General features: G+C 31.5%; 1 protein-coding gene across 1 annotated transcript; it reads right to left on the bottom strand.

Annotated features, from left to right (window-relative positions):
- Window positions 1–660: 660 nt before the first annotated feature.
- LOC110010517 (putative WRKY transcription factor 59) lies at window positions 661–3,380 on the bottom strand. The gene is made up of 3 exons (XM_020683162.3): window positions 3,116–3,380; window positions 2,854–3,000; window positions 661–974 (listed from the first exon to the last, which is right to left on the bottom strand). The coding sequence occupies exons 1-3, from the start codon at window positions 3,325–3,327 to the stop codon at window positions 815–817; spliced, it is 519 nt and encodes a 172-aa protein (XP_020538821.1). The 5' UTR covers window positions 3,328–3,380; the 3' UTR covers window positions 661–814.
- Between the last annotated feature and the right edge of the window lie 8,929 nt (window positions 3,381–12,309).

The raw sequence follows: 12,309 nt of genomic DNA, 5'->3' as shown, positions 1-12,309 counted from the left end.
ATATAAACTACTGGAGGAATGTCATTACTGGTCCTCGCATTGCCATGAAAATTGTAGAAAATGAGAGAGTTAGAAAATCAGAAGAAGAATATACTGAAGCTGACTGGAATTATATTTCTATAAACGCAAAAGCTATTAATATTCTTCACTGTGCATTAGATCCATCAGAATATAACAAAGTGTCTGGATGTAAGTCTGCAATATAAGTTTAGGAAAAAATTGTAATTAATACTTAAATTATATTAAAAAATAGTGAACGGGAATATTTATATTAATAAGTAAAAGGACAAAGCTCTCTCAACCAAAGTTGTTTTCATAAATTTGTTGAGCTAAGGGGAGGATTATCCCTTGTTGTGTAGCCCACGGTGTTATTTTCGCCTATAAAAATTTTGAATAAATTAAAAAAAAAAGTAAAATGACAAAATACAATACACGTTGTAAAGAACCAGTAATTATAAATATTTTTATAGTTTTATAAATTAATATATTTAATATTTTCCAATATTACAATCAAATAAATGGAAAATGAGTTATGTAAAAAAAATATTTTACAAACATAAATTATTCTCTGAAAACAAAAGGATGCCAGAAGTTTTTTTAAATAGGCATGGCAGAAATATATAATTCAACTACTTGGGACACATTCCAATATTCCCTTCATTTCTCACATGGGGAGATCACACGTATAGTAATAATTAAACCAAATGATATAAACAAAAGCAAGGAAATTAAGCATTCCTGATAGGACAAGCCAGTGTTTTGTTTTTGTTAATTACATTCTGATTAGAGTTGAAAATTCAGCATCTGCATCATATCAATCCAGTGTCGTTTTATTATTGTTTTTGTCAAAAGTAAAAGGGCTTTCATGGTTGTGCACACCTTCGTATGTTGTTATCACATAGCTTGAATCTTTTCCATCTCTTTCCACTCTTTTTTTTACTCTGCATCCTTCATTTGAACATCGATAATAGTTTCTGGTCTCAAGTTCCAATATGCAAACAATAAGAAAAAAAGAAAAAGATATATAATTCTTGAGGACTATTAATCATGCCAAACAAGAAGCAACAATAAGAAGAATGCTTCTCTTTATTTTATTATGGTTATTGCTCGATATAAGCTTTTTAAGTAGCTTTTATTCAAAATACTAAATATTATTTTTATAGTGTTCGGTAATATAGCTTTTAAATTAGCTTTTAAAGGTTAAGGTAGCTTAATAAAATATTAACCTTGTAACATTTAGTTTTTGGCGTTTTATGAAGAGCTACTAAACAGCTCCTAACTATTAAAACAGTTAAATACTATTAAAATAGATAAAAGTTACTAAAACATTTAACAGTTACTAAAATAATTAATTTTTGTTTTATCGGATAGGACCTGTGTAACCAAATTTATATTAGAGATTATTTTCAATAAATCTGACCGAGATCGAAATTTTAAAATTAAGACTTTTCTATTGTAAAAGTAACTTTGTTCTAACTTATGTTAAGCCATACATGAATACAAGTCACATCCATTCTTTAGTGTGATCACCTAACGAGTTTAACCCCACAAAAAAAAAAAAAAAAATCACTTTTTCTTTTTCTTATTATTTCTTCTTCTGGTATTAAGCATATTTTTTGTAAAATGCAGATCCCACATCAACAAAGCTTGAGAGGCATGCGTTAGAACACCAAGAAGCCTTTTTAGGGAGCCAGGTATGCGCCCTCTCAGACATGGAACCATGAGAGCTGGACTGTTACATTTTTCATTGAGATTTAAAGTTTTTGTTCTGTAAAAATAGTATTTTAGATCCCATTGAAAAAAAAAATTGAAAATATTCTCTACCCTAAATTTTTTTTTTTTATCAAAATCAATCAATAGTATCCAGCTAGAACAACAAAGCCAAACTTATATATATATATATATATATATATATATATATATATATATATATCCAAAAAATGTGCATATTATTAGTTCTACCTGTGGTCTATTTTTGCACTTATCTCACAGAAATAAATTCAGTGTTTTGAGTTTTTAATTAAAAGAACAAAAACATTATTTTATAGATGTAAGTTGAAGATGCATATGCTTAATTCTAGCACTGGATTTGATAAATGACACATGGTTGGACTCCAACAACCATGTTTTCAGTTTCCGGATACAGGGATTGTTTGGTAAAATTAGATGTTTTGACAGCTGTTAACTGTTTGAGTAACTTTTCATGAAACACTAAAAGCTAAATATTATATGGTTAACTTTTTTATAAAACGCTAACTTAATTTCTAAAATCTTATTTAAACGTTATGTTATATATGTTATCAAGTACTATAAAAAAAAATAGCGTTTTGACCAGCTACTTAAAAAGTTATTGTCGAATGCAATCATAATAGTAAGAACATTTATTGTTCAAAGAAAAGCATACATGTGTTGTAGGGTGTAAAAGATAATTAATTTTAGCAATCTTTTCTTCATGAAATTAAGTAGTGCATGGAATTCTATATAATTTTATAAAGTCAGAATAAGTGTCTCATAAAATCCAACATGGTCAGTTGATCACCATGCATGTACTTGTTGAAAGTTAAAATGAAACTAGGCCATTAGCAGCAATATTAATGCTTTAATTTTTTTTTTCTTTCTTATTTATTTTTTCATGATCTAAGTTTATAATTTTCTGTATTAAAAGATTGAACTTCATTGAATTATTATTATATAATTTAGTTCCAGTACTTGTCAGATGATTTATATCTTTTGAATACATATGTAGATCAAGTATATGAATTAGGGTTCATCAAGTGATGACCAAATGTCAAATAGGAACTATTTGATAAATTAATAAATATAAAATTTACTTATAATTTATAAATTAATTACCTGGGATTAGTATTATTTTTAATAGCCTTCTTCCCATATTTTCTCCACTTGAAGCCATCATCCATGACTTCAAGCATTGATTTTGTCCTAAATGCTATTTTGTTTCTCTTTTCTATCTTCATCCTCTTTTTCACTTCATCCTCATATCTTCCACAACCAAAAATATAATTTGAAAAAAAGAAAAAACATTAGAGAAAACAATACTATCTTTTAAAAGTTATAATCAAAGAATTAAAATACCTTAAAGCAATTGAGTTAGTACCTTAACTGGTTCTGATGGGAATCTGGGTTTTGAGACAGAAATTCCGTGAAATCTTTCTCTAATTCTTCTGCCAACATCAGATCCAACAGCTCCAAGTTTTGGTAATTGATGGCACTGGTGTTCATTGCATTACTGTTGCTACTGTGGGCGTTAAAATTAGGGTTTTGAGGAATGTCTGTTTCAAGGAAGCTCGAGTACTGAGAGTCAGACATGATGGGTAATTAAAAATATGAAAAGTGGAGATGGAACAAGAGGAAAATGAGGAAATTATATAGCATAGTTATTGTGTGTTTGAATTGTATTATATAAATGGAGTTTTCAAGGTCAACTTGCTTGTGCAAATTCATTCATAGGTTCAAATTTCTTCCACGTGTTGCTCGTTTCACAATAATCACAATGAGTTTTCAAAGGCTACCTCACAAACCCTCTGCTGTGTAATTCACGGTGTGTTTTTTGGGTCTTTGAACTTTCTAATAAATCAAAAACTAGATTTTATTATTTTAATTTATTGGTAAAAAATAAAAATAAATAAGTATAGATAACCTGTGGTATCAGAGCAAAACGTTTTAAAATATTTAAATTTGACATAACTTATTTTCAGATTTTTTAAAAGGTAAGTACATGGACCAACTATGCTGTATGTCACAGCAACATGTATCTAGTAATATCTGACACCTCTGATTTGCAATGAAGTCCATGATATATTATTTGCATATCGGTTTTTATGAATTTCTTTAGGCTTTATTTTAGTATATCTAAGCTCTATTTTTTAATAATTATTAGTCTAAATGTATAAGTCTTCTAATTAAATGCATTTATATGAATTTTTCATCAAGCAATCCAACTAAATAATAATTTTTTTTTTATTATCTTGAGTGTCCCTATACATTTTGGTTATTGGAAATCTTTCATTTCAGGATTTATAACTGTACTTTTATAAATATTTTTACATGACTCGAATCTGCCCTTCTATAAATATTTTTATATGAATCGAATCTGACCATTTATAGATTATTTGATGAACCTTTGACCTTCTCACTTTCCTTTTTTTTCTCTTTTTTAAATTTTCATTTTTTTTATTTCCTAAGAAAGTATAATACAAAAATGTTATAAATTGAGAAGAAATGGAGAGAAGTCATAAAATGAAATTTTTTTTTTTTTTTGTATTCTAATAAAAATTTCAATCAAATTCACATAACACTTAAATATAAAATGTATGAAAAAGAAATAGAAATTTAGAAAAAAAAAAGTTCAAAACCAAGTGGGTCTGGGGCCAAGAGAAGCCATTTCAAGCACGCGTGGCTACCCAAGCACAAGGAGATTTTACATATCAAAGTTCTATTCTGCAAAATTAGTTGTGCATTACTAACGTTGTTTTAACTGTCATCTATTTAAATAACTTCTTATGAAACACTACAAGTTAAATATATATAAGTTAATTTTTTATAAAATGCTATCTTAATCTCTAGAAGCCAATTCAAATATTATGTTATCGAAAAACTAACGTTTTCTGATCACAGTCTTTAAGTATAAGGTACATCCATGCAAGTAGCGGCCAAACTTTGCGTGTAGTACTTGGCCAACTATTATATACAACAAATAAATATCTAAAGATTCTAATTACTAGCTTTAGTAATTTTGCTAATGATTATATCTCATCACAAATCGAATTCTGTTTTTGAGATCATTTTTAAAAAAAAAAAATTGTTCACCTAATTAACATTGAAAATTTTTTTTCGCACTCTAATTCTGAAGTCTGGCTTCGAAATTATTAATAAATATTTAGAAGTCTGGTTTCGAAATTATTAATAAATATTTATTAACAGAAGTTCACAATGTTATTCTGATTAAGATATTCAATTTACATATCATTATCATTATCTATCTATATATATATATATATATATATATATATATATATATATATATATATATATATATATATATATATATATATATATATATATATATAATCCCGAAAAAAAAATCTTCAAATAGCTTATTTGGCATTCTCTCCTTCAAATATTTCTATTTTTCTTTTTTTATAAATTTTCTCATTTTCTAATTAATTTTTAAACATTTCTTTTTCTATATTTAATCTAATATATAGAATTTCTAAAATTTTAAATAATTAATACTTTAAAATACCTTAAGACTTTTTGAATTTTGAAACTAAAACTTTTAAAATTTTTGAATTTTTTTTCTTATTTATATCTATCTATATGTACTTATATCTATCTATATATCTCACTTCCAATGATTTTCTTTCAAAGTGGTTTTCTTTTTTTTATGTTGTTGCTTTTCAATCCTCGAGTTTTGATTATTACTTTATTTATTTCTTTATATATATGTACGTTCAATTCAGATATGTGATTGCCTTCTTCTTCGATTGAGGTAATGTTAACTTTTTAATATCTTTTTTTGCTTTTTTTTTAAAGACTTTTAACTTTTTGTGTAATTTTTTATAGTCTTCTTTCTTTTTTTTTTTCATCCCACTCTTGAATCTTATTTCTTTAATAATATTTTCTTTGCTATGTCACTAATCGTATGTGTAAGTGCAAGTATAAAAACTATCATGAGATGAAAATGAAGGAAAAGCTAATAACAATCCATTTATGTATTTTTTTTTATATTTATTATATTTTTAGCAAATCGTAGAAAACTATAAATTGTAAATTTTTTTTCATTCATCGCTTCATATTCATATATGTTTATGTAAATTTTTAATTACTTATAATTATTTTAATCATGTGTTATTATTATAATAATATTAGTTTTTTTTTTTTGTTCTCCAATTATTGAGTTGGTATATTTCATACAATTCAAGTATTTCATATTAAAATGGAGATAGAAATATCATAGGTTTGGTATTGGTTTTGTGGCTAGAGATTCAGGTGGCGTCTGTTAGATTATTTAATAATCTGTATGTGGCCTATGTGATTAAAGGACTGGTTCTAATTAAGGTGGCCCAAGATAATGGTTATTGGGCTTAATGGATAAGAGCCAGTTAGAGTTTTAATACCCTTCCTCTGCCTTATAAAAGAGAAAAGGAATCAACAGATTAGGGTCAATACAGAAACAAGAGAGTGTGACGGCTCCCTCAAACATATACGGAAATAGTTTGTTTGAGAGAGCTCATAAAAGAAACTCCCAAAGCTGTTGATTATTCTCTGACCATTAAGAGAGCACTTATGGACAAAAGGCCAGAGTGAAGAAACGTAGATCTGCTGTTACGGTGAGAATCGAATTGTCCCAATGAGGTAACCCATAACATAGATCTGCCATTATGGATCAAGGTACGCTTCCGATTATTGTATATTCTTGTCAAATAAATTCTATAAACAATAGATCTGGGCTATATTAAAGTTTATTCAACATGTGGTATCAGAGCCTGTACCTGTTCTAGATTTGTATGATAGCGTTTTGTTTGGCTTAATTAATGAAAATTAATTTCGTATGGTGAAATTGATTTATATGGTATAAGCGAAGCCAAAATTATAGAAATTTGAAAACTGTTTGTTTTTTTTATGCTTTATAAATTATTTTGTTATTATTTATAGAGAATGGTTATGACATATTATTGGGTTCTGTCGTTAAAGTTTTGAGATATTAATCTCATAAAAGTTTTGCATACATCAATGTTTAATGAATGGAAAACTTGTTAGTCACCAAAGTGGCCTTGTTTGGATTGTTTTAGACATTGATTATGCAGTTTTCAATTGTTCATATTTGTGTGATGCCGTTATATGACATAAAAGTGAAAATTGAACAATTGAGCTCGTTGATTATAATTTGTTAGGTTACCCAAAGGTAGACCATTAATTATAATCAATGGCATTAAAGAGACTTATCATTGTACGAATTAATATGAATGTATATCCAAAGATAACATGCATATTGTATGGAGCATTATTGAATAGTTGAATGGAAAAAAAAAAGTAACTGGATTGCAGAAAGGAGCACGGGCGTGCTTCTCTCTGACTTGCATAAAGGCTCGCAAGTTGCTCCACAATGAAAATCTATTAAAGTATTTTTCTTCTTGGCATCATTATTGATTAAAGCTATGCATTTAAATATTACCCAAAGGTGAATTTAGATGCATAATTAAAGTTGTTATTTGTTTGAATCCATTTTATATTTACTCAAAGCATTAACGTATGAGTATATGTGTAATGTTGCAGCTTCCTTTAACATGTTTGCTATGGGCACTGGGTTGATTAAGTTCAATGGATTGAACTATGCTGATTGGTCTGAACAAATCCATTATCAGTTAGGAGTTCTGAACTTGGATTTGGCATTAGTCTCTGAAAAGCCAGCAGCCATTACAGAGACCAGCACTGAAGCTGAAAAGTCTCATTATGAGGCTTGGGAGTGGTCTAACAGGCTGAGCTTGAACTTAATGAGGATGACAATGGCTGAAAATGTTAAGCCGTCAATGCCCAGAACAGACAATGCTAGAGAGTACATGCTGAAAATTAAGGAATACTCCCAATCGGACATAGCTGACAAGTCCATCGTAGGATCTTTGATGAGTGAGCTGACGACCAAGAAGTTTGATTGGTCATAATCCATTCATGATCATGTGACTGGCATGCAGAATTTGGCAGCCAAACTGAAATCAATGGGAATGGATGTGAGTGAATCCTTTTTAGTTCAATTTATTATTAACTCACTTCCTCTTGAGTTTGGTCAGTTCCAGGTGAATTACAACACCCTTAAGGAAAAATGGAACATTCAGGAAATCAAGGCCATGTTGATACAAGAGGAAGGGAGATTAAAGAAATTGAAGGAACACTCCATCAATCTCACATTTCATAATGGAGCTAGTAGCAGCAACAACAAATCAGGGAAGAAAGGCAAGAAAAGGGACAGTGCCCTAATGAAGGTTAATGAGGGCCAAATCCTTAAGGAATTGAAGTGCTACTTCTATAGGAAGAATGGTCACTTCAAGAAGGACTGTCCTAAAAGGGAGATTTGGTTTGAAAAGAAAGGTATACTTTATGTTTAAGTATGTTTTGAATCAAATCTTATTGAAGTGCCTAATAATACCTGGTGGTTAGATTCTGGTGCAACTACTCATGTGTCTCATATTATACAGGGATTTCTTTCGATCCAACCCATAAACGAAACTGAAAAGTTCCTATTCATGGGAAACAGAATGAAGGCACTAATAGAAGGAATTGGGACTTATAGATTGATCCTGGACAGTGGTCGTTATCTGGATCTTGAAAAGTGTCTCTATGTTCCTGAATGTGCTAGAAATCTAGTTTCTGTAGGGAGGTTGGATAATGTTGGTTTCAGTTTTAAGATTTGTAATGGTGTTTTTTCATTATACAAACTTAAGTACTATTATAGTTCTGGTACTTTGATTGATAGTTTGTATCGTTTTAATCTTGATGCTGAATTTATTGAATCCCTGTTTAATGTTGAACACAATATAGGTATTAAACGTAGTGCACATAATGAATCTTCTGCTTTCTTGTGGCATCAAAGGTTAGGTCACATATCCAAAGAAAGGATTTTAAGGTTAGTGAAAGGTGGAATCTTACCTCAATTGGATTTCACTGACTGGGGTGTGTGTATAGATTGCATTAAAGGTAAGCAAACTAAGCACACATTAAAGACTCCAGCCACAAGAAGCAGTGAATTACTTGAACTTATACACACTAATATATGTGGCCCTTTTGATGTTTCCTCTTGGGGTGGTGAAAAATATTTTATTACCTTTATCGATGATTTTTCACAGTACGGTTATGTATATTTACTGCATGAAAAGACTCAATCAGTGGATATCCTTGAGATATTCATTAATGAGGTAGAAAGGCAATTAAATAGAAAGGTTAAAGTGGTGAGATCTGATAGAGGTGGTGAATATTATGGTAAATTTAATGAGAATGGACAATGTCCAGGTCCATTTGCAAAGTTCCTTGAAAGTCGTGGTATTTGTGCGCCATACACAATGCCAGGTACACCTCAATAGAATGGTGTAGCTGAAAGGTGTAATCGTACTCTTATAGAAATGGTTAAGAGTATGCTGAATAATTGTACTGTACCTTTATCATTATGGATGCATGCATTAAAGACTGCTGCATATTTACTTAATAGGGTTCCTAGTAAGGCAGTTCCTAAGACCCCTTATGAACTGTGGACGGGAAGGAAACCTAGTTTGAGGCATCTTCATGATTGGGATTGCCCAGCGGAAGTAAGGATATATAATCCACATGAAAAGAAGCTTGATGCTAGAATGGTTAGTGGATTTTTCATAGGATATCCTGAAAAGTCAAAAGGGTACAGATTTTATTGTCCTAACCATAGTACGAGAATTGTCTGGTAATGCTCGGTTTATTGAAAATGGCCAAATTAGTGGGAGCAGTGAACCACGTAAGGTGAATGTGCAAGAGATTCAGATTGAAAATCCAACTCAGATGGATTTTCCTAATGTCTCTTCTTCGGTTGTTGTTCCACTTGTTGTATCACGGTTTAACAACATGGTTGAACAACAAAACAACATTCCAAACCCAAATGACCATATAAATGATGAACCAGTAAATGATGAACAATTCACAAATGATCAAGTGGTTTCACAAGAAATAGCACTACGGAGGTCACAAAGGCAAAGAAGGCCAGCTATTTCTAGTGATTATGTGGTTTACTTACTTGAGCATGAATGTGAATTGAGCATTGATAAGGATCCACTCTCTTTCCAGAAAGCCATAGAATGCGATAATTCTGAAAAGTGGTTCAATGCCATGAAGGAAGAAATGCAATCAATGAGTGATAATCAAGTCTAGGATTTAGTTGAGTTGCCTCAGGGGTCAAAACAAGTTGGTTGTAAATGGGTTTTCAAGACCAAATAAGACTCTAAGGGCAACATTGAAAGATATAAGGCCAGACTTGTTGCTAAAGGTTACACTCAGAAGGATGGCATTGATTATAAAGAGACCTTTTCTCCAGTTTCCAAAAAGGACTCTTTGAGAATTATTTTGGCTTTGGTGGCTCATTATGATCTAGAGCTTCACCAAATGGATGTAAAGACAACCTTTCTTAATGGTGACTTAGAGGAGGAAGTATATATGGACCAACCAGAGGGGTTTGTGGTCACAAGAAAGGAAAACTTGGTGTGTAAGTTAAAGAAGTCAATATATGGACTGAAGCAAGCTTCCCATCAATGGTATCTTAAGTTCAATAATACCATCACTTCATATGATTTTATAGAAAACACTGTTGATCGGTGTATTTATATGAAGGTCAGTGGGAGCAAGCTCATTATGTTAGTCCTATATGTTGATGACGTTCTTCTTGCTGCGAATGATGTTGGGTTGTTGCATGATGTAAAGGGTTTTCTGTATAAGAACTTTGAAATGAAAGATATGGGAGAGGCATCCTTTGTGATTGGAATAGAAATATTCCGTGATAGATCACAAGGATTGTTAGGATTGTCTCAAAGAGCTTACATTGATAAGGTATTAGAGAGATTCAGAATGGAAAAATGCTCCGCAAGAATAGTTCCAATTCAGAAAGGAGATAGGTTCAGCGAAATGCAATGTCCTAAAAATGATTTGGAACGTAAAGAGATGGAGTCTTTCCATATGCGTTAGTGGTTGGGAGCTTAATGTATGTTCAGACATGTACTCGACCGGATATAAGTTTCGCCATAGGAATGTTAGGGCGATATCAAAGTAATCGCGGGATGGATCATCGGAAAGCTGCAAAGAAAGTACTTAGGTATTTAGAAGGCACTAAGCATCATATACTCACTTATAGAAAGTCCAGCCATCTAGAAATGATGGGATACTCGGATTCAGACTATGCCGATTGTGTAGATTCAAGAAAGTCTACATTTGGCTACTTGTTTCTTCTAGCCGGAGGAGCAGTATCATGGAAAAGTGGAAAGCAGTCTGTCATTGCTACTTCCACTATGGAGGCTAAATTTGTGGCATGCTTTGAGGCCACTGTTCATGCATTGTGGTTGCGGAACTTTGTCTCAGGTCTAGGCATTGTCGACAGTATAGCTAGACCGTTGAGAATTTACTGTGATAATTCCGCAGCTATCTTCTTCTCTAAGAATGATAGGTACTCTAAGGGTGCAAAGCACATGGATTTAAAGTACCTATCTGTGAAAGAAGAAGTGCAAAAACACAAAGTGTCAATAAAGCATATCGGTACTGATCTAATGATAGCGGATCCCCTAACTAAAGGCTTATCGCCCAAAATCTTCACTGGCCATGTTGATAGGATGGGCATTATAGATAAGTCCTTGTTAGCATGATGTTTAAACTTGTATATATATATACATATGGTTGTTTTGCTCATATTATTGTGACACTTGGGAATTCAATTAAAGATGTGTTTTGCTTATTTATCTGTTATCCACATTATAGATGTATACAATAATGGTTTAAGTGAGATAACAATAACAGTTGATTGTAACAATGTATTGTTTGTTAAATAGTTTCTCCATTAAAGTTTTATGAATTGAAGTGGCCTGTGATATATGGAAGGAATCATGTCGATGAATGACTTGTGACCGCCATAATCCGATCATCCTAATTCTAATTAAGGTAAACATGATATATTCAAGAAATGCATATGGGCCAAGTGGGAGATTGTTAGATTATTTAATAATCTGTATGTGGCCTATGTGATTAAAGGGCTGGTTCTAATTAAGGTGGCCCAAGATGATGGTTATTGGGCTTAATGGATAAGAGCCAGTTAGGGTTTTAATACCCTTCCTCTGCCTTATAAAAGAGAAAAGGAATCAACAGATTAGGGTCAACACAGAAACAAGAGAGTGTGACGCTCCCTCAAACACATACGGAAATAGTTTGTTTGAGAGAGCTCATAAAAGAAACTCCCGCAGCTGTTGATTATTCTCTGACCATTAAGAGAGCACTTACGGACAAAAGGCCAGAGTGAAGAAACGTAGATCTGTTGTTACGGTGAGAATCGAATTGTCCCAACGAGGTAACCCATAACATAGATCTGTTGTTATGGATCAAGGTACGCTTCCGATTATTGTATATTCTTGTCAAATAAATTCTATGAACAATAGATCTGGGCTATATTAAAGTTTATTCAACAGCGTCTTCCTAGCTGCTAAAAACATGCAGTTCACAGGTTTATTTTCTTCAAAGGAAGCTGAAGTTGTCCGTATTAAGGAGGCTCTTAGCTGGGTAAAGGGTCGAGGTTGGAGT

This window comes from Jatropha curcas, chromosome 9 (genome assembly GCF_041381405.1).
Source record: "Jatropha curcas cultivar XTBG-Jc1 chromosome 9, XTBG_Jcur_1.0, whole genome shotgun sequence".
Taxonomy (NCBI): Eukaryota; Viridiplantae; Streptophyta; class Magnoliopsida; order Malpighiales; family Euphorbiaceae; genus Jatropha; species Jatropha curcas.
This window is presented reverse-complemented; position numbering and strand designations above follow the sequence as displayed.

What these genes read in the sequence shown, in the direction of transcription:
- LOC110010517 (XM_020683162.3), bottom strand. Translation starts at nt 3,327, where the DNA reads ATGTCTGACTCTCAGTACTCGAGCTTCCTTGAAACAGACATTCCTCAA. An exon ending in TCCCATCAGAACCAGTTAAG is followed by an intron (nt 3,001 to 3,115) that starts GTACTAACTCAA and finishes TGGTTGTGGAAG; the next exon opens with ATATGAGGATGAAGTGAAAA. An exon ending in AAAAATAATACTAATCCCAG is followed by an intron (nt 975 to 2,853) that starts GTAATTAATTTA and finishes ACTTGAGACCAG; the next exon opens with AAACTATTATCGATGTTCAA.